The sequence below is a fragment of the Podarcis raffonei genome, chromosome 18, assembly GCF_027172205.1.
Source record: "Podarcis raffonei isolate rPodRaf1 chromosome 18, rPodRaf1.pri, whole genome shotgun sequence".
Lineage (NCBI taxonomy): Eukaryota > Metazoa > Chordata > Lepidosauria > Squamata > Lacertidae > Podarcis > Podarcis raffonei.
Window position 1 is genome coordinate 1,443,981 of NC_070619.1, and position 26,500 is coordinate 1,470,480.

Below are 26,500 nucleotides of genomic sequence, written 5' to 3' on the forward strand. Positions count from 1 at the left end.
TGGTTTTTGAAAAAACCTGCAGCTCCCTGTGTTCTCTGCACATCGCGCTCAAGTTTGAAGAGAGGGGGGCATATGAATTTTTTTACTCTTCCTAAGGGAGTTGAAACACCACCACCCCCCAGGCCAGAATAACTGCCTCCAGTTATTCCTGAACACTGCAGATTTTGAGATACAGGAAACTTCCTTCTGTCTAATCAGACCACTTGTCTATCTTCCTCAATACGGGCTCCAGCTTTCCAGGGTTTCTTTCAGACAGCCTGACCTGGATACACCATTGAGAACTGAACCTGGGCCTCCTTGCAAAGCACTGAGCCACGGCCCTTTCTTGAAATTTAAGGTGCTAGTCCTCATGGTTGTGATAAGGAGCTGGTTTCAAGCAGGAAGCCTTGGGGAGCTGGTTTCTATCAAATCAGACCACTGGCCCACCTAAATATTATCTACACTGACTGGCAGTGGATCTCGAGGGTTTTGGAACAGGGTTTGTTTCCCCAGCCCTAGATGGAGAAACAGGTGTATTGGGGGAGGGGCAGTACCTCTCTTGGGGGACACATCGTGCTCCTTGGGGGGCGGTTTGCCCACCTTTGGTCCCCACCCTGCACTCAGCTCTCACCTGCACCTCCTAGAAGCTGTCAGCAGGTGACAGCAGCCACAATCCCGAGAAATGGCTTCGACTGGCTGACTGAACCAGGTGAGTTAGGGATGTGCTTTGCATGTGAAGAGAGGCTCTGGTGGCTGAAGTAGATGAGACGGGGGGGGGGGGGGGTCCAAGGGTCAAGAAGGCAAGTTCTGCCTGTGCTGTAGAGGGAAGTGAGGGGCAGGTGGGGCCCGTCCACCTGGGAAGGGAGTCCATCTAAGAGAAGGAAAACTCTGATTCTGAAGCTCTGCTGCCTTGCAGGATATCTTTGGGAGAAGAAAAGGCTCAGAAGCAAACGCTCCACAAATCCAGAGTTCCTAAGGCGCCTGGAAGGTGCCTTGCACGCCTCCTGCAGCCAAGCGGGTTCCAAATGTCTTGCTCTTCAGAAACAAGATTCAGGCTCCATTTTTGGGTGTGGAGGTCTGGCTGGAAGAAACGGGGACCATAATGGACTAGAGCTCCCCCGAGATTTGGTGTTTAATATCAAGGACTGTCAGAAAAACCAGCAGAGAGGAATGGAGAGAGAGTTGAGAGCCTCGGACGTGAGGTCTCCAGGCTGACGGTAGATGGACTGATGGACGTTTCAAGGGGATTGAAACCGGGAAAGGGGGGGTGGAGTTTGGGAATCCAAAGGGTGTATAATCTAACTTGTTCTGTTTTTATTTTGTTTGGATATCTATATGAAAATTGGGGAAATCGTGGAAGGGAATTTAGGCCGATTTTAGAAAAAGGTTTAAAGAATAAGCAATGATGCATAAATATGAAGTCTATAAGGTAAAATTGGTTTTTTTTAGAAAAAGGAACTAAATATAAAAAGGTTTAAAAATAGGGATAAGAGCTTGTTGAACCAACAATTGGACCTGCAATACAAGAGGGAGAGGTGTGGGGAAGTCAGGGAAATATGTTATAGAAAATAAGTCTTGTGAATTGTATGTGTTTTTAATTTTTTTTTCTTGTTGTTCTTGTCTTTGCTTTCTTTTTTCTGTCTTTTGTGGTTTTGTTATTGTATTATGGTGGAAAATTTTAATAAATATCATTTAAAAAAAAACAAATGTCTTGCTCTTCTTCGGACCCCCTCAATGAGGCCGTGACACACAGCCCAGGCTTGCACCCCGGAGAGGTCACTTGGGTGCTGCAGCCGTTTGACTTCACCCCTGGCAGCAAACACTGTGGTCTCTTAAGACAGCCTGGAGGCTTGAACCCGGGACCTTCTGGGTGCGAAGTAGGTGCTCTGACTACAGTATCCCTTTCCTTAAATCCAGGCTGCGCCTTTGTGCCTCAGCTGCTGCTCACATGTTCTCGCTCTCGCTCTCCATCAGCTGAGGTTCTTGGAGGGGTTCCCTGATTCGGTTGCCATGGACACCGTTCCCAAGGTAGCAACTCCACTCCATCCACGCCTCTTTCAACTCTTCCCCTTCCGCTGTCGGGGTGCGCCAGCCACAACCAGAAGAAGAAAAGAAACACACCCCTTGCAACAAAGAGATTTGAGCAGCAAATGCTTTTCAAGGACTGACTTCGCGGTGGGCAAGCGATCGAGGTGCAACCGCTCTGCCTTTCTTGTCAAGGAAGTGGCAAGTGCTACCCACCAACCCATCAAACCACCGGCCATTGGAGGCCTTGTTTATTACCTTGTTTGCTTATTTATGGCATTTCCCCCCAACATTTTTCTCCAAGGGGCTCAAGGTGGCTGGCTTGGCTCTCTTCCTCCCCATTTATTCTCACAGCAACCCTGTGAGGGAGGACTAAGACTCATAGGCAGTGAAGGGACTGCAGTAATCTTCAGTAATACAGTGGTACCTCGGGTTAAGAACTTAATTCGTTCCGGAGGTCCGTTCTTAACCTGAAACCGTTCTTAACCTGAGGTACCACTTTAGCTAAGGGGGCCTCCTGCTGCCGCCGCACGATTTCTGTTCTCATCCTGAGGTAAAGTTCTTAACCTGAGGTACTACTTCTGGGTCAGCGGAGTCTGTAACCTGAAGTCTTTGTAACCCAAGGTACCACTGTACCCTGAGTGAGGCCAAAATTGTTTGTCAGATGCAGGTCACCAATAAAGGAAGTAAATTATTATTATTTGAATTTATATACTGCCCTATACCTGGAGGTCTCAGGGTGGTTCACAGAACAAAATCAAAATCAAAATAGAAAACCACAAAATATATAATCAAAATAAAAACAACAACCCAATAACACCCCGCTGGTCATCTCTGCTCATGGTGAAGTTAACGTATTATTCAAGGAAACGGCATACAACTCAGCAGCCCTTCCCAGCAGTCCTTGCCCCATGGAGCCATTGCCAGGCTCCTCCTCTCCCAGGTGTTTCCCAAACAGTCTCAAACTGTGTCTGCCCACCTCTGGCCTGTTTTGCCTTCCTCATTATTCTGCGTGTTCTTGGAGAGAGCTTGTTGCAGCCAGAGACTCCCTGGTTCTTCTGCAGCCTCTTGACTCCCCTCCTCTGCTTCAGCCGGGAGTCTGAACTGCTTCCTGTCACAGACTCCTCCTGCTCACCAAACCCTGTTGCCCCTTCAGGATCCAACCCCTCCTCCCATTCTTCTCCCTCTGACCTCTCCTTGGTTTTCCACCTCCAATCCCCAGGCTCTGAGCCTTCCTCCTTTGGGGGTTGGACTCCTCTTTGCCCAGCCAGCCCACGGCAGGCTCACCAAATGGACCTTCTCAATCATGGAGCATATTGGTTTGGCATCCCCTCAGCTCCTCACCCCGTGGGGGGAACTGCCTGCACTGCCCGAAATCTGGCGCTGCCTGTTCTCATGGGGAAACTGAGGGGCTGGACTGGGGGTGGTGTTTGCCAGCAGTCACACCAAGGTGGGCAGCAACCAAAGTGGGTGGGGGGTCCAGAGCCGCCCCAAACAAAGAGTGTCTGAACAAGGGAGGGCCAGGTGAGAGGCAAAGCCAGAGCAGTCTGTCTGTCCCCCTCCAAGGCAACCTGGCCACCCCGCCCCAAAGGTTTGGTGTAAGACCAGGGCACCCCCTGGTGAGGAATCCCCCACCCGTGAGGCCCTGGTGCAGCTGGCAAATCCAAGCCCTTTCAAGATCTTGGCTCCGACTCCTCTTGGCTTCCGCTGCTGATCCTGGGCCAGGCAGTAAATCTCTTCTCTACCCCCCACCTTCCGACCTCATTTTGCCCGCTTAGCATCGGCCTTCGTTGTCTTGCTCTACAAGCCTGCCAGAAATTTGCTGCAGAGGCCTTCCCCACCCCCTCGCTGCCTCCTCACCTTCCACCAAACCTCAGGGCTTGGTGATGCTTATTTCTCAGCTTAGAAGCATTTTTCAGGTCGAAAAAGCCTCATAGGCAAGCTTGCAAATATCAGTGGAAAAGCTGGCGCGCTCTCTCTAAAAAAAGAAGACACATCACTAAAGGAAAAAGGTACTGGGAGGGAGGAGGAATGGAAAGAGCAAAAGCGCTGGCGCCAGTTCTGCATGGCACAATTCTTACTGCATGGGTGACAATATTGAGAGGAGGAGTTGGAAGTGGCTGATCATTTGGCTGAAGCCTGCATCGCAGGGGGTCCCTTCCAACTTCACAATTCTGTGCTTCTGTGATCCTTGGTGAGAATCCCAGCTATGCCTCTCCTAGGGAATTTGATGGCTGTCTTGGGGGCCCGCCTGATGCCTGTTCCTTGCCTGTTCACCCACCTTCTCCAAAGCAATCAGTAGTTTTTGCCTGCCTCCTATGTGCTGAGTTATGATGTGTTGAGCCCAGAGGGCAAGGGAGCCCCAGAAATGAGCTGAGATGGGCTAAGAGTCTTAGTCCCCAAAGCTGGAAACTTTGTGCCCCCCAAGTCATCTTTATGGCTTCTGTAGGAACAGAGGAAAGGCTTTCTAGAGACGGTGTGAGCAACGTCAGGCGCAGACCTAGAAGGAGAACAAAAAGGAGCGCAGAAACGAGCCAAGCCTTTTTAAAAAGTATCAGATAAATAAAATACATCTGTTGCTCCTTCCACTTTTGTGGCCTCCGGAAGCGAATGCGGCCCCCGAGTTCCTCCACCCTTTGCTCTCTACAGCATCAAATGTTTGGGGGTGTTTTTTTCCCGGGAAGCCAGGGCTGCTCTCCTAGTGGAATCGACCAGTGCATGTTCTAAATTGCAGATTTCTTTATTATTTCTAAGGTTCTCCCTGTGCTGTTAATGTGTGGGGCTGACAAGGCAGGAAGAAAGAACAGAAACCTGCCAGGCGCTGCCAATCCTCTCCACAGAGGTGTGTGGGCTCCATCCTCTCAACCTTGGAGGGAGGAGAAAACGCTACTAGGCTGTTCCAAGGGGGAAGCAGCCTTCCCTCCGCCAGGCTTTGCAAAGAGTGTGACAAACTGGGGGGAAGCCAGACATTTAATCAATTAACTGATTTAAAAACAAAAAAAGTTGAGCCGTTTTCTGCTCCTCATTTTCTGCCCTGGGCTGGATTCTTGCATGCATCTGTGGTTTCCACTGAGGAAATTAACCCCACAGATTAAGATTGTGCCCCTTGCTCAGGGTAGGATTCTGGAATAAAAGAGGTATGTGTGATTGAGGCCTGGAACTAGTACGCATTAGCATCTAAAGACAGTGTTGTGCAGTGGTTAGAGTCTAGGACGAAGACCTGGGAGAGACCAGGGTTCAAATCCCGCCCCACTCGGCTGTGAAGCTGCCACTAGGTAACCTGGGGGCCGGTCACTGTCTCTCTCAGCCTGACCTACGCCACAAGGCTGCTGTTGTGGGGGCTGAATGAGGAGGAGGAAGATCCTTTTATCTGACTCGTGCCCTGGCTTGCCTGGCTGGAAAGCGGAGAGGGGTGGGAGGGGGGAATGAATTAACATTTGCTGCCCCTCCCACTCTTGCATCTGCCCTCCACTGCCCTCTCCCCCCACCCCAAGGCTGCCTTTAGTTTGGAAAAGGGCCCCGATACACACCCCACCCCTGGACCCACATCTAACCTGCCTGCCCTGCTGTCTCCCTGGGAGGGAATTGGCTGACCAGCCACGAGGCGGCAGCACTTGTGGGTCTTCTCATCCCTTCGGCCTCCTTTTTGAAAATTCCCTGGGAGGCGACAGGAAAGGGGTGACACGGGTCTGATCCTGCAGGTCTTGGCTCCTCTCTGCTTCGGCGCCAGCCTATTTAGCCAAGATTCCTTGAGAACTAACAGCTGCTTTGCATTTTGAAACGTGGGTGCCGAGAAATCCAGCGTGGAGCCCTGCGGAGGAGGAAGCCACTGCCAGCTGCCTCCCAGAGCAGGACTCTGGATAGAAGGGCCAGGTTCCTCATCGTCCTGCTCTCTTCTGCTTTGGTCAGGCCACATCTGGAGTCCAGTTCTGGGCGCCACAATTTAAAGAGGATAACAGCTGGAAGGTGTGCAGAGGAGGGTGAACAAGATCATCAAGGGCCTGGAAACCAAGCCTCATGAGGAACGGTTGAAGGAGCTGGGTTTGCAGCCAGCCTCTTGCAAAGTTTATCTTCATGGCCAGCTCAGCTCTTGCAACACACATCCAAAGCAATAGCTTGGCCCAAGGGGTTCATCTTTCATGTCCGGTACAAGGGAAGTCATAGTCCCACTCGATCCTGCCTTGGTCAGACCCCGCCTGGAATACTGTGTCCAGTTCTGGGTTCCACAATTTAAGAAGGATGTTAAGAAGCTGAAAGGTGTGCAGAGGAGGGAGGCCAAGATGATGAAGGGTCTGGAAACCAGACCATATGAGGAACGGTTGAAGGAGCTGGAGATGTTTAGCCTGGGAAAGAGGAGACTGAGAGCAGACAGGAGAGCCATATTCAGACATCTAAAAGGTTGTCACATGGAAGAGGGAGCCAGCTTGTTTTCTGCTGCCCCAGAAGGGGGAATCCAAACCGATGGATTCAAATTGCAAGAAAGGAGATTCCAACTCAACATCAGGAAGAATTTTCTGGCAGTAAGAACCAGCGGAATGGACTCCTTCGGGAGATGGGGGACTCTCCTTCCTCACAGGTGTTTACGCTGTTGGATGGCCACCTGCCATGGATGCTTTAGCGGAGATTCCTGCAATGGAGGGGGTTGGACTAGATGCCCCTTGAGTGTCTCTTCCAACTCTACCATTCTCCTCTCCTACCGAGAGCCTACCCTTCTCTTCCCTGCTGCGTGCAAGAGATGGAGGAAGGCCTCTCCTTGGAACAGGGACAGAGAGCACCTGCATCCTTCCAGATGTTATCAGTCCTGCGCTCCCCCAAGAGCCCACAGGAGTCAGGGAGGACTGGAGTCGGCAAGGCCACAGGCAATCCCACCTCGCCCCACAACCCTTCTGCCGGGATGCCCCCTTTTGAAAGCTGCCCCCGAGTATCCACAATGACAGTACAGATTATCGTATGGTAGGGAGTTCCACAGGTGAAGGACCCATTGTGAGAAGCAGGAGGTTTTTCCATGCGGTCTCTTTCTCAGTCCCCTCCCCAAGCTGAGCTGAAACTGGAGCCAGCGAGAGAGCAGGAGGCGAAGGCCTGCGAGGGAAGATCCATCTGGGCTCCTCTCCTCTTTTTGCCCTGGGAAAAGGATGACCCCGCCGAGCTGGGAGACGCTCGCCTTCGGGCTGTGCGAGGAAGCCGGCAGCGCGCTCTCCCCTTCTCTGCCCTTCCTGCAAGATGTGCCCCCCGGAGAACGTTTAAGCCGCCCGGAGGATGAGCGAGGGGCGGCATCTCCGAGGCCGAGGCAGGTCACCCTCCTGATTTCCTGGCAGGGGGGCCCAGATGTCCTCTGTCCGCCCGCTGGAGCGAGGTTCCCTGGAGAAGATGCGCAAGTGACCTTGCGGGGGGAATGCGGCTGCTGCGAGAGAGGCAGGACAAGGTGTTGCTCTCCTTTTGCGCCAGGGTCCTTCCTCTGAAAAGAAAGTCACGACTCCAGTCCTCGTGGAATTAGAGTTCGAGGGGGTTCCCGTGGTCATCTAGTCCAACCCCCTGCAATGCAGGAATCTCAGCTAAAGCATCCAGGACACGCCCATCCAGCCTCTGCTTAAAAATCTCCAAGGAAGGAGAGTCATCGAATCCTAGTCCCGGCCATGTTGCCCAGGGAGGCCTGGAGAGCTCCGTCGGCTGACAAGGCCAAGGTTGCAGGTTCGATCCTCATATGGGGCAGCTGCCTGTTCCTGCATTGCGGGGGTTGGACTAGATGATCCTCAGGGTCCCTTCCAATTCTACAATTCTATGAGGACTCATTTTCTGCCATCTCCCATTTGAGCTAGAGCTGTGTTGGCACCCCCGGGTGGGGTGGGGGGAGGTGGGGGCGCCCCCTTCCTTTCCCTTGCCAGCCCTGCTCTCTCAGCCTTCTCTCTGGCTCAGGGACACCTGGCAGGAGCCGCGAGGAAGGGACGCCAGCAGAGGGAACAGCTCCCAGATGGAGCGCCAGTTGGCTTGCAGACTCGGATTCTGGCATCGCCCCACCCGGACAGCTGCTAGATTGGATTAAATGCCCCGAGCGCCCACTAGGCGCAGCTCCCCCCCCGGACAGATTCTTCACACCAAGGCACCTTATTTAATTTGGGGTGCCTTCTACTGCTGAGACGCCCCCCCAATCCAGCCACCAAGCTTCCTTCCACCTTGTCTTCGCAGGATCAGGACCCCACAGACTTAGGCTGGGTGTGGCGGCGAGGCAATCCACGGGGGGGGGGCTACCAGGTTTTTTGCCCCGGGTGACTCCTCCAGAGGGGCTCCCAGCCTGTGTGTCTCTGAGCAGGGCGAAGTGCAGCCTAGTTTCGCCCCTTCCTCCTGAATCAGCCCAGGGCCGGTCTAGACAGGAATCCTGTCCTCAGTGGCGAGGCCCGAAGGCAAGATCCGAGCACAAGAGTAATCCAGCGGCTGTTACTCCAAAGCAATCGCAGAGGCATCCTGGCTAGGAGCCATCAGTAGACAGTGAATCTGAAGCCTCCCAAAGGGTGTGGGAGGGAATTCCGTAGTTTCACAAGGTGCTGGATTGGTGCCATGGGCTGGTGGGGGGAGCAGAGGAGTGGTGGGAGGAACCAGCTGGGGACCCCCCAAGGGAAGGGGGGTGGAGATGAGTGGTCAGAGGGAGAAGCCTGGGAAGAGGAGGGGCTGGAAGCTGAAAGGGCGACAGGGTGGAGTGAGCGGGGAGAGTCTGTGCCAGAGAGATGCCCAGATGGGAAACCCGCAAGCCTGACCCCGGCACAAGAGCAACTCTCTCCCCTCCTGCGGTTTCCAGATACTGGGTCTCCAACCGTAGAGGCTCCAGCTCTGAATCAAGGGGTCAGCCCAGCTGGCGTTTGCCCCCCCCCCCACCTCTATGGGTCTGGCATCTCTATGCAGCAAGCAGCCTTTCTGGGGGTTGGCTTGGGCCAAAGGCGCCCGCTTTGGAGACAGCGGATCTTTCTTCCTTCACTGCCCCCCCCCCCATCTCTAAACAGGAGTTTCAGATCTGACTGGCACCCATCCCCTTGGGGACACGTCAATCCCTCGCCTCTGCGGCTGTTGCCTGCCGGCTGCGCCTGTCAAACATTAAGCCACCCGCTTTCTCAGCAGATTCCTCCTCGTCCCTTCTTCCTCCGCTCGCTGCAGCTGGCAGGCTCGCTGCCCGACGGGGGTCCCTGAAGCCCCACACCTCACTCTTTGCACACACCCCCTTTGTCAGACATGAAGGAGGGAGGAGAGCAAAAAATGGAGAATTTTATGGGGAAGGGCTCCCATGGCAGTCCCAGAGGCCATCACTGTCATGAGGCTGCTCTCTCTCTCTCTGTATATATATCTATCTCCAGCACTTTTCCTCCGAGGAGGTGAATGAGATCCATAGTCCTCCTCTCCCCCATGTCAAGGTTGCAGGTTTGATTCCTGTATGGGACAGCTGCATATTTCTGAACTGCACAGGGTTGGAGTGATGATCCTCAGGGTCCTTTTCAACTCTACAATTCTGCTACACCCACCATAACCCTGCGAGGTAGGCCAGGCTGAGAGAGGCAGTGACTAGCTCCCACGATCACCCAGGGAGCTTGCTGGCCAAGAGGGGACTTGAACTCAGGTCTTAGTCCCACACTGCAGCCACCACACCTGCACTTGGGTCCTGGGCACAAATGGTGGCAAAATTGGGCTTCAAAGCATTTCTTCGCTTTCAAAAGCACAGCTGTGGGGGAGGGAGATGATTCATGGGGCGCAGGGGAAAAGGAAAGGCCAGGCCCCCCTTTGTAGTCTTTCTCCCTCCATTTTGCTAAAATGGAGCCACCTGACCAGGCTACACCGCTGAGCACAAGGGAGGTCCCTGTCCCACTCTGTTCTGCCTTGGTCAGACCACACCTGGAATAGCGTGTCCAATTCTGGGCAGCACAATTGAAGGATGTTGACAAGCTAGAACAGGGGTAGTCAACCTTTTTATACCTACTGCCCACTAATGCATCTTTCTTGACGGTAAAATTTCCTTACCGCCCACTAGTGCTCGATGGAAGGAGGATTCAGCTTGTGCCGCAGAACCCCCTGAGCTAGAACGTGTGCAGAGGGCGGCAAATGAGATGATCAAGAGTCTGGAAACTAAGGGGAACGGTTGAAGGAGCTGGGTATGTTTAGCCTGGAAAAGAGGAGACTGAGAGGAGATATGAGAGCCATCTTCAAACATTTAAAGGGCTGTCACATGGAAGAAGGAGCCAGCTTGTTTTCTTCTGCTCTGGAGGGTAGGACTTGAATCCATAGCTTCAAGTTACAAGAAAGGAAATTCTGACTAAACATCAGGAAGAACTTTCTGACAGTGAGAGCTGTTTGACAGTGGAACAGACTCCCACAAGAGGCGATGAGCTCGCCTTCCTTGGAGGTTTTTAAGCAGAGGTTGGGTGGCCATCTGTCAGGGATGCTTTAGTCGAGATTCCTGCATTGCAGGGGGTTGGACTAGATGATCCTCGGGGTCCCGATTCCATGACCTCAGAAGTTGGTGGACTCTCCTTCATTGGAGGTTTTCAAACAGAGGTTGGATGGACCTCCATCCATCGGGGTTTCTTTAGCTCCTCCGTTTCCCGGCAACTGGGACTCAGAAGCATGGATGTCTCCAGCCATGAAGGCACAGCCTGGGAGAGTTGCGGAAAAAGAAAGCATCCAGAAAGATCTTGCACTATTTCGCAATTGAGCTTTGAAATGGATGCCGGCTGGAACCTGGTCAAGATGTGCGTTGAGCAGCCCAGGAGTGGGTGGCCGCGAGATCAAGAGCAGCCTGGCTGATTTGGCTGACGCTGCCAAGCCCCACTCACAATTAAGTTCCCAATTAAAGAGGAGGGAAAGCGAAAGGCAAGGGAGAGAAACACCCAGGGTCGTAGTTCCACCATTGCTTTGTCTTATTGAACACCTCCAGTAAAACCCGACAATCATCAGGTCACTTATACACAGCCGACAATCCACAGGTTTGCTTGAATACATTCTTTCTGCGACACGGGGACATTCATTTTGTTTTGGGTGGGGGGGGGGAGGTTTAGAACTTCAAGAAAAGTGCAGGTTTGTGGGAAATAGCCCTGTCGCTGTACAACAGGTATGGCAAGACAAATGGAACTTCCAGTCTTAGAGGCAACGTACCTGCATGCTCAGAGAAAACAAGCAAGCCTCAAGGGCCTGTATCTGAGCCTCCCAGAAGCATGGTCCTTCTTGGGTTCTTCAAAGTCAGGAGGACTAGAACCTTAAATGCGAGTGGAGTTTTCAAATTCGCCAAATTTCACATGGGGTGTGTGTATCAGTCTGCCTGGTGAAGGCAGCTGCATGGCAAGTTCCCAGGCCATTGTTCCAACTTTTCCTCTCCTTTTTAACCACTAAAATAAAATAGGAGAAGCAAAACTGGCACTGAGCTTTGACTAACCCTGGGCACATTAATTTTGTACGTCTTGGATGCGCTAGACCAGTATTAGCCCCCTTCCCTCCAAATTCCATGTGTTCAACCTGACTGGACACACAGTTGACTCTTTGAGCGCAGGTAATGGGGCAGCCCCCTAGCTTAGCAGGTGCAAGGCAAGGGCAGCTGGGCACACACCCAGCTGTGCCCACTGCCTGCGGCTGCCACCTCACTCTGCCCCATGGCAAGAAAGGGCCCGGCAGAAAGAGAGGGCTTTGGCTCTAGAGCGCTGATTTGTTCCTTCCTTCCAGCCGCAGCTCAAATGCGAGGCAAACTGCTCAAACATTCTCCTCTTTTGCAGATCCATTTCCCAGTGGATCACACCAGGAACAACCCATCAGCTGACTGGTGCAGAGTTGCCCTAACTGCGGATTGGCAGGTACAGTAAGCGCCTCTGAAGTCTGGGTGCGGTTCAAACCTAATGGAGACAGGCAAATTGAAATTGCAATGGAGCAGGCTGGCACTGCCATCGTCAGGTGGGCAGCAGGTGGGCACAGGTTGGGGAACCACATTGTAGCACTGTGGACCATATGAACTTACCGGACCCTGCAATCATTCTCTGAGGCCTCTTTCCAAGTGCCTCCTCAAGAGGTCCGGAGGGTGGCAACACAAGAAGAGGGCCTTTTCTGCAGTGGCTCCGCAAGGAGGTTTGCCTGGCGCCTTCATTATACACCTTTAGGTGCCAGGTGAAAACATTCGTCTTCAACCAGGTCTTTGGCTGATTGACACCCAATGCCCTTTTAAAATGTGTTGGGGAGCGGGGACTACTGGGTTTCTAAAATGCATTTTGTGTTTTTATCTTGTGATTTTATCTTGTGAACCGCCCTGAAACCTGCGGGTATACAGGGCGGCATACAAATTTAACCAATAATCAGTGCTCTCCGCCCCCCACAGGGCACTCGTGGGTACGCAGTACCGGCACTTGTTTCTTAGAAGAAAAGCACTGGTTAAAAATGTGGCACTTAGTGTAAGAACTTCATAGTGAGTACCGGCACATTTTTTTCTAGAAGAAAAGCACTGCAAATAATAATAATAATAATATTTTCGGTTCATGGGCCAGAGGTCCCATCACCTTTGGGCTAGCAAAGCAGGCGAGGACCTACGTTCCTGCCAAAGGGTCACACCCCCGCCTGACTTCTTGGAATACTCCTTGAGCAAGCTGCACTTCCTTCTCAAACCAGGAGACGGTCAGGCTCTTGGTTTCACACAATATTTGCAGAACTGGGCAACCTGCCAGATTGGCAGCTGGCTTGGCTTTCTGCCCCTCCCCCACAGCCCCCCTGGAAATAGCCTTTTCCCCTCTGACATTAGCACCCCCACACCCCCACACACCCCAGTTTCCCCTGCCAGCTTTCCCAAGAAGAATATTCATTCCCACATTCGCATTACCCCACTAAGACAAAGTCACTGCTCGCTTTGAAAAGAAAACCAAACGTACAATGGAAGGAGGGTGTTGTTGGGAGGAGAGTGGGGGGCGGAGAGAAGAAAATAGCCCCATTTACTTCCAGGAAGAGAGTCAAGGTTCCCTCTGGGGGGTTTTTTGAGGGGGAAGTCTCTGATAATCTATAAAAAGCAAGCTTGTTAAAAAGACTCAGCTAGGAGGATTACAAGAAAGGTTTTTGAATCAGCCGCTGGTTCTGGTAAGGCTGGGGGGGGGGAGAAGAGTTCTCTATCAAAAACCTACTGGATCAGGGAAGGGGGGGAACCACCGTACTAACTTGGCTAGAAAAAGGATAACTGGGTCTGTAGAAATGGAAGCATCCGAAAGGGAACTAAGGCCAGGAAAAAGAAGCCTGAAGGTGTCAGCCAGGATAGCTCAGCTGGTTAGAGCCTGGTGCTGAGAACAGCAAGGTTGCAGGTTCGATCCCCTTATGGGGCAGATGCATATTCCTGCATTGCAGGGGGTTGGACTAGATGATCCTCAGGCTCCCTTCCAACTCTACAATTCTTTGATGTCCAGCATCCTCTTGGAGGAGCATTTCTGGAGGACCAAAAATGTGCCCCACCAGCTACCCACTTCAGAGCCACGTCGCCTGTCCGCTTCCGCCAGGAGGAGGAGCATCGGGGCAGCCTCCCCACCTCCCCACCTCTGGCCAGGCTCAGTTGCTCTCCACCAGCTTGGCCAAGTCCTGCCGCAGCTCGCTCAGCTCAAAGATCTTCATGTCCATGATTTCCGCCACCTTGGCCACTTCGTGGTGCATCTTCTCCTGCTCAGAAAGTGTCTCCGACAGAGACTGCTCAGCCAGGCGAAGGCGCCGCTCCAAGTCTGTGTTGCGCCTCTCCAAGTCCTGGCGAGAAAAAGGGGGAGAGGAGAATGACCTCAGGGTCCCCGTGGTCATGAGGGACCCTCCTGCTGGCCGCCCCAGGACCATCGCCCCCCAGGGAAGAGCACCTGGGTTGCACACAGACCATCTCTCAGTTAGTTCCCCAGAAATGTTCAATCCATGTGTCTTCTGTGAGTGCCTGAAGGTGGTTGGAGGAGGGACGGCTGAAATGGATTGAGGCTGAATCCTGACAAGACAGAAGTGCTATTTCAGGGTGACAGGGGGCGGGCGGGTGTGGTCCTGAATGGGGTCAGTGTGAAGGACCAGGTCCGCAGCCTGGGGGTGATTTTGCCTGCCGATCGGAAGATCGGCGGTTCAAATCCCTGCGATGGGGTGAGCTCCCTTTGCTGGGTCCCTGCTCCTGCCCACCTAGCAGTTCGAAAGCACCTCAAAGTACAAACAGATAAATAGGTACCACTCCAGCGGGAAGGTAAACGGCGTTTCCGTGCACTGCTCTGGTTCGCCAGAAGCAGCTTAGTCATGCTGGCCACATGACCTGGAAGCTGTCTGCGGACAAACGCTGGCTCCCTCGGCCAGTAAAGTGAGATGAGCACCGCAACCCCAGAGTCGTCCGTGACAATCAGGGGTCCCTTTACCTTTACCTTTACTTTCCCAAGCACAATTCAAAGTGTTGGTGCTGACCTTCAAAGCCCTAAATAGACTCGGCCCTGTATACCTGAAGGAGCGTCTCCACCCCCAACATTCAGCCCGGACACTGAGGTCCAGCTCCGAGGGCCTTCTGTTGGTTCCCTCCCTGCAAGAAATGAGGTTACAGGGAACCAGGCAGAGGGCCTTCTTGGTGCTGGCGCCTGCCCTGTGGAACGCCCTCCAGTCAGATGTCAAGGAAATAAAGAACTATACAAGCTTTAGAAGACACCTGAAGGCAGCCCTGTATAGGGGAGTTTTTATTGTTTTGATGTTTCATTATGTTTTGATGTGTCTTGGAAGTCACCCAGAGTGGCTGGGGCAACCCAGTCAGAAAGGTGGGTACAAATAATAAAACAATTGTTGCTACTGGAATTGGCAGGCAGGCCTAAGCCACTCAGGGGGTGGCAAACCAATGTTTTAAATCGGGAGCAAATGGTTTTGGGGGAAAGTTGGTGCTTCTGCTCAGGGGGATTTGGCCGAGTCACCATTGCACTATTGCACCCTAATCCCCCCCTCCTGTCCCCCATTACCTGCACCTTCTGGCGGGTGTCCTCACACTCTTCATCCGTCTCCCAGCTTCCTCCTTTCTGCCCCTTTAGCTGCCGTAGTTCCTGGTCATTTAAAAAAACACACAAACAGGAATGGAAGAACGTTCCTTTTGGCCCTTTCTAGTCTGCAGTGCTACGATTCTATGAAACAAAAAAGAGAACTATACCTTCAAAGAGCATGGCTCCCCCCACAATCCTGGGAACTGTAGTTTACTGCTAACAAAGCTACACCCCAAGCACCATTAGCAAACTACAGTTCCCAGGATTCTCTGGGCAAGGGGAGTCACAAGCTTTACATGTGATACGTTTGGAGGCCCTGCCAGTCTCCCTATTTTCCAGGGACAGTCCCAGATTTACAAAAGCTGTCCCAGTTTCTGATTTGATACTGGAACATCCCGCTTTTCCTTAGAATGTCCCTCTTTTCAGTGGAGAAATATTGGGCTGCTATGCAACCTCCAAGCCAAGGAGATAAGTAAGACATCCAAAGGCAGCCCTGGATAGGGAAGGTTTTTTTAACACTTCATGTTTTCTTGTGCTTTTATATATGTTGGAAGCTGCCGAGAGTGGCTGGTGCAACCTAGTCACATGGGCAGGGTGTTGTTGTTGTTGTTGTTGAATAGGACATCCTTCTTTTCATCGGGGAGATGTTGGAGGATATGTGTCCACAGCCTTGGTCAGACAGCCCTCCCACCAACCCCATTATTTGTTTTGCAAAATGTGGTTTGGTTGCAGCTTTCAAAACTACAGTGGACGCTCAGGTTGTGAATGTGATCCGTGCAGGATGCACGTTCGCAACCCGCAGCGGTGCGTCTGAGCACGGGCAGGTTGTGATTCGGCGCTTCTGTGCAAAGCGCAATTTAGTGCTTCTGCGCATGCGCAACTGCTGAAACCCGGAAGTAACCCACTCCAGTACTTCCGGGTTTCAACGGTCTGTAACCCGAAAAAACGCAACCTGAAGCCTCTGTAACCCGAGGTATGACTGTATTAGCATGAAAAGGGATGCATTCTGAGCAACCTTTCAATCCCTTGCAGAATGCAATGGCTGAGAGGCTAAACATGCCCAATCGCCAACCTGGTGCCCTCTGGGTGGCTTAGACTACAACTCCCAGCAGCCCCAGGCAGCAATGAGTCAACTCAGAGGGCCAATGCCAGGAGCACAGAGGCAATTAATGCACCTGCCCCTCTGGATAGTCACATTTCTGCATGCAATAACCTATTTTCCCTAATATAACCCCCATTGTGTGTTATTCTGACCATGCTATTTTAGGAATACTTGACGCCAGTGCTTTTTTTTCTAGAAAAAGAGGTGCAGGAACTCCCCCCTTTTTTTTGGCGGACAACCCCAATTTCTCCCCGATGCCTCCTCATGAGTTTGATGTATTGGCATAATAAGAATATACACATCTGTATATTAATGTATGGTAATATAACAGGGTTTTCTCTTTGTCATCCACTTTTTTCATTCTTTTTTTCTCACTCTCTCTTTTTCATAAATGAAATTCTTCTAATAAAATATTAATCTAGTCTCAAATCCCAGGGCTCAGCACATGCTCAGAGGAACTCTTACTCCTTCATTTATGTCCACAGGGCTGGACCACACCTCAAGCACCTAGCAAATTGCAACAAAGCCCCCCCCCCCCGATCCTAAGAGGCTGCAGCTTTACAGAAATGCTAATTCTTAGAGTTATGAGTCGTGGGGGGGGGCATGGAGTAGAGTGCACAGAGCCCCTTCTCACCAGCGCACGAGTTTCTGCCTTGCGCAGCATTCTCGGAAAGGCGGATCTGTGTCTAGAGCAGGCGCCTGCCCTGTAATTAAACCTCTGCTTTAAACTGTTAATTTAATTGGCGCCCCAGCAAGAGCAGAGGTGGAGTGTGGGCTCCTGGCAGCTGCTGGTGTGGAAAGGAGAGCGATGGAGGAGGGAGCGGGGCTGGCAGGGCCAGGAGGGATGGGGGAACTCCAGCTAATCTGACGTGGGGGTGTGTGAAAGAGAGGGGGGTGTTGGTCTGTTAGGGCAACGGGGCAGCCCTGTGCCCAGTCGAGAGGGAGTGTGCAAAAGGGATTTGAGAGACTGTCCTGATGTCTCAGCATCCAACCATAAGACCATGAGGCAACAGTGGCTCTCATAAGGCATGTTGCCACCCTGGTGTGGCAGGAAGATTCCAGGGCAGCTAAGAAGCATTTAAACATTTCTGTGTAATATAGCATAGCATCAAAATTTGTTTATTTTTATTTGCAGAATGTGGGAAGATATGTTTTCAAAATGGGAGTAAGGTACCAAGATCCGGTTTCAAAAGGACTGGAGCAAATTTATATTTTATATGAAAGAAAATTGTAAACATTTGAAAACGTTTGTAGGCTTGAGTTGAAATGTTTCGTAATGTGAAAATAAGGAGCTGATTTACATATAAGGAGGTGAATGTCAAAAGAAGATCTAAGGTAAAAAAGTGGCTATAGAAATGCGAGGAATTTGTAAAAGATGTTTGGAAGTCAGAAAGAGGGAGGGAAGGAGGTCGAAGCTTTGTTCGAGCAAGTTATGGATTTATGTAATGAAATATGGAAAACTCAATAAAAATTATGTTAAAAAAGAAAGAGAGAGAGTAAGGTACCAAGAACAAATATGCAAGATCTGAATACAGCAAGGCTTTTTTGTGTTGATGAAAATTTATGGGAAAAGCCACGGCAGAAAACCACTGTCTGATATCGTAAGCTTTGCCTCTGAGCCACCAGGAGGGCGACAGCGGCCCCTCACCTCGTCCCTGGCTTTCACCAACTGCTCCAGTTCTTCCAGGGCTGGGCTGGACTCCTCCTTGGCCTCCCCTGAGGATTCGTGGCCTCTCTGGGCTTCCAGCTCGGCCACCTGAGGAAGGTGATGGGAGAACGGACAGGTTGAGGGGCAGAAGAGACAAAGAGAGAGACAGCACCCCAGCTCCCCAAGCCGGGCGCCAGCAGGGCTGGGGAGCCGGATACTGCAAAGCCCTCCATCGCACCGGAGGGCAGGAGCCTGGCTTAGGGGGTGCGGGGCAGGGCTGGGTGCCCCCCCCACGGAGCTCCACCTCTCCTCCATACAGGATTCTGCCAGGTCCTCCCTGTTTGCAGAAGGCTCTCCCCCGTGAAGTCCACCTGGCACCTTCCCTGACATCTTTTTTAAAAATAATAATTTCAATTCACTCTTCAAAAGTTTAACATATATACTTCAATACATAATAAGTTGGTCTTTTCCAGACTTCCTGGCTCATTTTCCGCGGTGTTTTACTCCCCCCCCCCCCCCCCCCGTGCACAATGCCTTCAATGTCTTATACCAATAGCTCACCAATCCTGTTCTCTCAAATTCCTTCCGTTGCTCATATTTCTAATCCAGCTGGCGAGTTCACCAAACTACACTATTTCCCTAAATAGTCTGAAAAGGACGTCCATTCTTCCAAGAAAACTGTCATTGTCAGAGCCTCTTACTTTGGCTGTCAACTTTACCAATTCCACGTAGTTCGTCCCCTTACTTCTTCATTCTTCTTTGGTGGGAATTTCTGCCTCCTTCCATTTTTGTGCATAGAGAATCCTAGCTGCTGGTGTTACATACATAAAGAACCTAATCATCTTTTTTTGAACTTCTGTCCCTATAATTCCTAAGAAAAAGGCTTCCGGTGGGGTGGGGGAGGTGTTTGATCACTTTAAACATCTTTTTTATCTCATTATACATCATTTCCCGCAAAGCCCTCACTTCCTCACAAATGGTGGAGCAAAGATCCACCTGCAGTTCTGCCTCCCCCAACATCCTTTTTTGTGCTAGGCAAAAACTTCTTTGACGGACTAGTAGGGTGATGTCTGTAAGGCCTAAGCAGGGCAAGCACCTTTGGCCCTCGGGGTGGGATTGGACTACAACTCCCATCAGCCATGACCGCTGAGCTTGCTGGGAGATGTAGTTCAGCAACATCCAGCAGGTCAGAAGGTCACCAGCCCCACCGTAAATTGTAAAACTTGTCGCTGTTGGGGGTGTTTGGTGGGTTCCCCCCCCTTCTGTAATAATATTTTATTCTTTTTTCCATATAGAAAGTCACATTTGTTGCTCAACAATTATATTCCAATTCAACCAAACTAGTGACTTCCTGCTCACCCAACATCAATGTTTATAACTCAAATTACATCTATTGCATTTTAAGTTTCCATCTTATCTAATTTCATCCTCTCTAACATGTTTCTTAATACGTTCTGCTGTTTTTTTTATACTTCAAACCCCACAGGGGTCTTTGCATATGGGAAATAACTTTTAGATAGACTAGAAAAAGTTTCCCATCTTCTTTAAACGGTTCTAAATTTGCATCTTTTATCAGTGCTGTCAATTTTGCTGTCTCTGCATATTCCGATATTTCCACCCGCCATTCTTCCTTGGAGGGGTTTGTCTCCTCCTTCATTTCTGTGCACAGAGAATCATTGTCCCTGGAACTGAGGCTTCCTTGGGATTTTGCTGTCCAGGATCCCCAGTAGGAAGGATTCTGGCCTCTTGGAAAAATCACTTTAATTTGTTTATTGATTTCATTATATATCACATCCCAAAAGGTCGTTGCTGCAGGTGAATGGCACACAACTGAGAAGATCCATAATCAAGAAGATCCATTTATGGGTGCTAAATTCCAGCCTCGCTCAGAGCACCACCATATCCCCAAAGATTACCAGGCAGAGCACAGCCATCATGTCTAGCAGCCATCAATCGCCTTTGATCAATTATAGCCAATTTGTGGGGGGTCTTACTCAACCAAAGCCGTCTTCCGAAAGACAAGGCCTTTTGCCGATCAGGAGAGCGTATGCATTGGAGCAGCAATATTGAGCTAGATGGGGCCGTTGGCCTGGCTCCAGGACAGCTGCCCATGTTCCTGAGACGGAAGCCATGCTTCGATGCGCCCTTTCTCGCAGCACAAAGGAGGCGACCTCGCGTGTCCTCCCTCCTCCTCCTCCTCCTCCTCCTGCCCTTCCTCACAAAGCCAGGCCAGCTGATAGCTGATGCAAAAGCGTCCAGCAACAGGGCCGGATCCTCAAGCCTGTGTTGTGGGAAGCTGTGCCGGCAGCCCTGGGCACCGTTGCAAAAACCCCACAACAACAACAACCCATCAGAGAGGTAGCCTCTCTTCCGAATGCCGCTGCCTGCAGAACGGGGTCGGCTGGAGAGAGAGGGAATGTCAATTATTCATCAAGACGGAGGGTTACATTTTTAGAAGTGCATTCTTCAAGCCTGCAGCTGCTGCTTTGGAAAGGCGGGGGGGGGGGGCAAGTCTGGCGGGACGAGCCTTGGGAGAGGGTGTTGGGGGGGGGGGAGAGAGCGAGATCCCAGGGACAAATCTGGAACCTCAGACGTTTGAGGAAAGGAAGATTCTGGCCCTCCTGGCTATGGAGACAAGCTGAAGAAGGCAAGGGCGATCTTGCAGGGTCAGAAGAAAAGACCCATGAGGTTCTGTTTGGGGGTTCATGTCCTGTTTGGGGGCTTCCCTGTGGGGCAGTTGGCCGGCCACTGTGAGAACAGGATGCTGGGCTTAGCTGGGCCCCTTTGGCCGGATCCAGCCGCCAGACTCTTCTGACATTCCACATACCCAGGAGGTCGCTGTGTTCTGCACGAAGGTTTCTCTTTCAAGGCCCCAAAATGTTAGGCGTGCCCCCCCCCCCGCAGTAACTCAGAGCAGGGCTTTCAGTGTGGCCTGTTGTTTATCGAGGGGCGTTTGGGCTTTCCCGAATTTGTTTCTCACAAATCTATTTCCGTTCCATATTACGATTGTGTTTTTAGCCTTGCAAAGGGCTTCAGGGTTTCAAAACACGACTCCCAAAACCCCCAGCATGCAAAAAACAAATAATAAACACAATAAGATCCACTGGAAATGTTAGCTCTCCCCCCGCCAAATACTGAAGTGAAATTTAAAAAACACACATCAACACATCAGTCAAAGAGTGGCGTTACAACCGATGTGCTGGAATTGATGGGCTGGAGTCATTCAGGCGACTGAGTCTGCTCAGAGGATGACTAACGCAGGAGAGATCACCTTGATATTTCCTGAAAGCGAAGCCACCTTGCAGAGAATTGCCTTCAGAATCCACCCCTTCTCTCCCCACCAGCAAAGGAATTTCAGCTCCAGTGTCTCCATTTAAGTTGATTTATTTAAAACACTGACAGCTCACCTTTCCCTGTTCGAGGTGCTTGCGGGCGAAGCTGGGGTTGTCATATTTCAAAAAGTAAAAACCAGAACACCCCAAAAGTTGTTGAGTTGTCTTTTACGAAAACACACACACACACACACACACAAACCCCACATGATTTTTCGATTGACTTGCCTAAGATCCAGGACAAAGCGCAAACTTTAGGAAATTCCCCTCGGATGTCAATTCCACCTTTGAAATCCCAGCCCTAACAAAATTCAGTTTTTTATGGTTAACATTTCGAAAGAGGGAGAAGGAATGCATGTGTGTTTGTGTGTGTGTATCAGAGGCAAAAAGAGGGGTGGGGAACAAACTCCCTTCCTCCCCCCCAGAAATGAGGAGGGGCTGTAGCTCAGTGGCAGAGGCCATGCTTACCACAAATAAGGTCCTGAGTTCAGTTTCCATCATCTCCAGGGGGGTCAGGGAGGCCCCCTGTCTAAGACCGAGCAGAGATGCTGCCACGAATGCAGAGCGCAGTGAGCTGGGGGGGTCACTGGGTCTGACAGCACAAGGCTCCTAGTTCAATTAGCCCCTTAGCCAGAAGCTTGAGGACTAGATCCTTGGTTTATTTCAACGAACCGTGCCAAAGTTCTGTGGCAGGACATCTGCTTTGCCTGCAGAAGGTTCAATCCCCCCCTGGCATCTCCAAGTAGGGCTGGAAGAGGCTCCTGAGTCTGGAACCCTGGAGAACAGCTGCCAGTCAGTGCAGGTAAGGCTGAGCTAGATGGACAGGTGGCTGAGTTTTGTTGTTTTTTCCCTGAAAAGGGGGCAGTAGGCCAAACAAGTATGGGAACCTCTGATTCTTGTCCAACCCCCTGCAAGGCAGGAATGTGCTGCTGTCCCACACGGGAATCGAACCTGCAGCTCTGGCCTTATCAACACCATGCTCTAACCAACGGAGCTATGCATGCGCTGATAATGGCCAAAAAGCGAGGTGGGAGGGTGAGAGAAAGAGACAGAGGGCATGGTGCATTTCCTAGTCGTCCCCCCCTTCCACACACCCCCGCCAGCAAAAAACAGTTGTACCAGTCAGGGTGGGGCAGTGACCTCTCCTTTGTCTGCAGAGACTGAAGTGGCCGGGGGGGGGGGGCTTGACAAGAGGTGGCTGCGCTCTCTCTCTCTCTCTCCCTCTCCCGCTCCCCCCCCCCACCTGATGACCTTGGGCGGGAGCTAATATTAGCAAGCAAGGAGCATCTTTCGCCATGCAATGAAGCCAGGGACGTGCACAGCGGCGACCTCTGGGAGAGGAATTACACGCATGCCTCCCTCCCTCCCTCCTGCCACATGGAAATACTTCCCCAGAGATGAGCGGCGGATCTGGTGCCGATTCCCCCAAGCTAGGAGTGTCTGGGGCTTATCCTGATTAAACTATCCTCTGTGGGGACCTATCCCCAAAGAGTCAGCTTCTGCTGGGAAATGGGGGCGGATTCTGCCAGAGCTCTATGTGCAGAGCGATCGGGTGAGTTGCTCAAAGAGGGAGCTGCCCAAACTAAAGTCTCCTGCTGGCTGCTAAAAATGTTAAAAGTCCTATATGATATATATATGGGGGGAGAGAACCCAGGCGGCACCAACAACACATTCCGGCCGCCACAGCACAAGGTGAGGCCAGAGAGCACCCTTTGCACCCCAGGCGTGATCCAACAACACATATCTGCAACATTAAGATCACAGACCATGCACCAGTAGAATCATAGAATGGCAGAATTGGAAGGGACCACAAGGGTCATCTAGTCCTACCCCCTGCAATCCAGGAGTATTTTGCCCAACGTGGGGCTCGAACCCACAACCCTGAGATTAAGAGTCCCATGCTCTGAGAACTGAGTTATCTCACAGAAGTCAACCTCAAACTAGAAGAGGAAATACAAAGTGCCCCATCGTGATCTTTCAGCCCCATATTGACAACAAGAGAGAGTCTCTTGAAGACCCTCCAAAACTCCTTTGTGGAGACTGAGTTGCTGATCAGGGCTTGCCCACCTCCCTTCCCTCAGCCTCCGCTGGGGAGGGGGCAGTTCTGTCCTGTCCCTGTTCTAGGGGTCATTGTTAGCACCTAATCACCCTAAATGCAGAGATGCTGCAGAACCACCTGACCTCAGAGGAGGCTGTCTTTTTTGGGGGGGGGGCTGAGGGATTAGAGAGGTACTTATCCTACCACACCCATGCAGCAGCGTCTCCTGGGCCCACAGAGGCTGCATGGTCAAAGTCCAGAGGCTTCCGCCCTGAAGACCATATAGCACTGGTCCTAAAGGATCTTCACCGGCTCCCAGTTATGTTTCCAAGCACAATTCAAAGTGTTGGTGCTGACCTTTAAAGCCCTAAATGGCCTCGGCCCTGTAGATCTGAAGGAGCGTCTCCACCTCCATTGTTCTGCTCGGACACTGAGGTCCATCTCCGAGGGCCTTCTGGTGGTTCCCTCCCTGTGAGAAGTGAGGATACAGGGAACCGGGCAGAGGGCCTTCTCGGTGGTGGCGCCCACCCTGTGGAACACCCTCCCATCAGATGTCAAGGAGATAAAAAACTATACAACCTTTAGAAGACATCTGACAGCAGCCGTGTATCGGGAAGCTTTTTAATGTTTGATGTTATATGATATTTTTATATCTGTTGGAAGCCACCCAGAGTGGCTGGGGCAACCCAGCCATTTGGGTGGGGTATAAATAATAAAATTATTATTATTATTATTATTATTATTATTATTATTATTATTACTACTACTACTACTACTACTACTATTGACAGCAAAACCACAGCCTCTCTTACTCCCATTGAATCAATGCCTATTGGTGTCACAGAACTGTAGAGTTGGAAGGGAACCCAAGAGTCATATAGTCCAACCCCTTGCAATGCAGCCGTCGCTGGGTGGGCTCGAACCACGAACCTTCTGGTTAACAGCCAGGAATGGCTTATGAAATGGATGGACTCTGCTGAAAAGGCAAAACTGACTGCCAAATTAAGAGGACATAATGACGAAGTGTCTAAAGAAGAATGGAGACCACACGTGGATTACCTATCCAATTATCCCCCATATATGAAGTCGCTGCAGGCAGGATTTGAAATATAAGCAGTGGAATAATGGAAGATTAAGCAAAACTCCCGCCTTGAAACTTCCCTTGTACCACCAAGACCATCACCTGGTGCAGAATGTCATGGCGCCCTGAGATCAGGACAGCAGTGAAGTGCACTGCAAAGATGGTGGCCGTCTTGGTCAGCCCCCCAGCCAGGCTCCCACACCAAAGGCCCCCCCCAAAGGTCGCCCCCTCACCCGTTGCCGCAGGGTCTCCGTCTCCTCCTGGTAGGCCGCCAGCTGCTTCTTCCACTGCTCCACATTGGCATTGGCCTCATTCAATGCCGCCACCAGCTTGTTGTTGTTGTCTTGCAGGGTGAAGAACTCTGCCTCCCACTGGACTTCGCAGACAGAGCTGGGAAGGAGACAGAGAGGGTGAGTGGTGGATGCCAAGGGCCACAGAGTTGGAAGGGACCCCGAGGGCCATCTAGTCCAACCCCCTGCAAGGCAGGAATATTCTGCCCAAGATGCAGCTCAAACCCACGACCCTGAGAGTCTTGCGCTTTGCCAACTGAGCTATCCCAGCTGCTGGGGAGTAAGTGAGATTTGAACAGGAATAAAATAGCCACCGTTCGGGTGCCCCTTCCCCACCCCACCTCCGTCGCTCTCCTCACCCTTCGGAGAGCATCTTCTTGATCCTCTCCCTCTCCGTCGTCATCTCCATGTCGGCGCTCTGGCTGCGGAAGAGCTTGTCGTCTCCAGGTCCATTGGAACTGATGATGGGGCTGGGGAGGATCTGTGGGGCAGCAGAGCATGGGGAGGGGGCAGGTGAAGCAGAGCCCAATTTCAGGTGCCCTCAAGAGCCACCTGTCGCATTCCAGGAAGGTGGGCTCTCATGCACGGACAACACACCCTCCGAGGGGTCAACACTGGGAAATCCCAAACCTTCCAAAAATCCCAGGTGGTTCTCTTGCTATCCAAACCGAGAAGAACCTCTTCCTCTCTTCCTCACCATAAACTTTTTTATGCTCCTCCTCCTCTGGAACTCCATGCCACTGGATGCTCAGAATTCAACTAGAACTGTCGCTTAGCACTTCAGAAGCATTGCTAAGTATTAAAATGGTGGCTTTATTTTTAACAAACGCTCCCTGCTCAATGCGAAGCTTCCCTTCTCTCCTCCTCCTGCTTCTCCAGGCCAAGGGACTGTTCACACTCCCTCCTCCGCACGGGCTGCTGATCCATCTGTGCCCAGACCCGGGAACATGGCGTCCTCCACCCCCCAGATCCACCTGCCTGTCCCTTTTACCCAGGAGGAGCTGCCAAGGAGCAGCTGGGGGGGGTACTGCAATGCTCCTGCTTCTTCACCTGCCCCACACCTGGTGTCAGGTATGGGAGAGGTGGGCAGGCCCAAAACAATTTCATGGGCCAAATTAGGACCCAGCTGGGCCTCGTTTTCAGAGGTTCCCCCTGCCTGGTCCACATCCCAATGAGACGGTTCAGTTCCTAGTGAACTGGCCCATCCCCCGCTGCAGGGTTTTTGGAGGAACAGGACACCTGGCCTGCTTACCTGGTGGGACGTCAAACTGAGGGCCGGGCTGGTCAGCTCCGTCTTATCCTGCGACTTCTCCCTTGCCAGGCGAGCGGCTTCCTTCACCTCCTGAAACTTCTCTGCAAACTACGCAGGGAAAACAAAACGGAGTGGTTCGGCCGCCATCTTGGATATTTGTAAAATGGATCAAAAAGAGGCCCTGCCCTCTTCTACCTTGCTAGCTGAACAGCACCCTTTAACCTTTTTTATAATTTAAATTTTTTATTAGATTTCCCCAAAGTTTCCAAAGCTGCTAGTTAGGAGAACAAGAGCCAGAGAGTTGTGAGAGAGCTGGAAGCTGGAGACAGAGAGACCTGCATGCTCTGTGCTGGAGCCAAAGCTGTGACCAAGCAAGATCTCTTGGGGTGCGAATACTGTGAGCCCCCCTTACAATGCTCAGGTCGTATTCATGTGCAGGACACCCCAGTCTCCACCGCGCTTCCTTCTGACACTGAGCCCCGGTCGAGCAATTGGAACCCCCTGGAGTTTCTCGCTGCTCAGAGATTAGGGTAGTCTGTCGCTTTACACTGTGTGTTAAGTTTAATAAAAAAATAAACCCCATTCCTTCCTTTCCTTATCCTGCCCCTGAGTTCTTACCTGGGAGAGGTGCTGCTCAGAGGCAAATCCCAGGCCGTAGACGGTGTTTGCCCTGCTGTCGGCCCACTGGCCGAATTTCTGTGAGGTCTTCGTGAACGTCATGTTGGGGGTGATGGTGCTGTTGATGATGGCCTTTGGGGAGCAGAGAAAGGCGAGCGTTTTAAGGTCATGAGAAA

General features: G+C 51.6%; 1 protein-coding gene across 3 annotated transcripts in view; it reads right to left on the reverse strand.

Moving 5' to 3' along the window:
* Positions 1 to 12,858: 12,858 nt before the first annotated feature.
* HOMER3 (homer scaffold protein 3) overlaps positions 12,859 to 26,500 on the reverse strand; it is a 32,287-nt gene continuing 18,645 nt past the window's right edge. For 2 of the 3 annotated variants that reach the window (XM_053372393.1, XM_053372391.1), the window contains 7 exons: positions 26,325 to 26,456; positions 25,707 to 25,814; positions 24,814 to 24,935; positions 24,398 to 24,554; positions 17,714 to 17,821; positions 14,946 to 15,026; positions 12,859 to 13,731 (listed from right to left, as the gene is read on the reverse strand). In XM_053372393.1, the coding sequence (XP_053228368.1) occupies positions 13,543 to 13,731; positions 14,946 to 15,026; positions 17,714 to 17,821; positions 24,398 to 24,554; positions 24,814 to 24,935; positions 25,707 to 25,814; positions 26,325 to 26,456 (897 nt within the window). In that variant the 3' untranslated portion in view covers positions 12,859 to 13,542. The remainder of the gene's footprint in view (positions 13,732 to 14,945; positions 15,027 to 17,713; positions 17,822 to 24,397; positions 24,555 to 24,813; positions 24,936 to 25,706; positions 25,815 to 26,324; positions 26,457 to 26,500) is intronic. The other variant, XM_053372392.1, reaches the window with a different exon arrangement.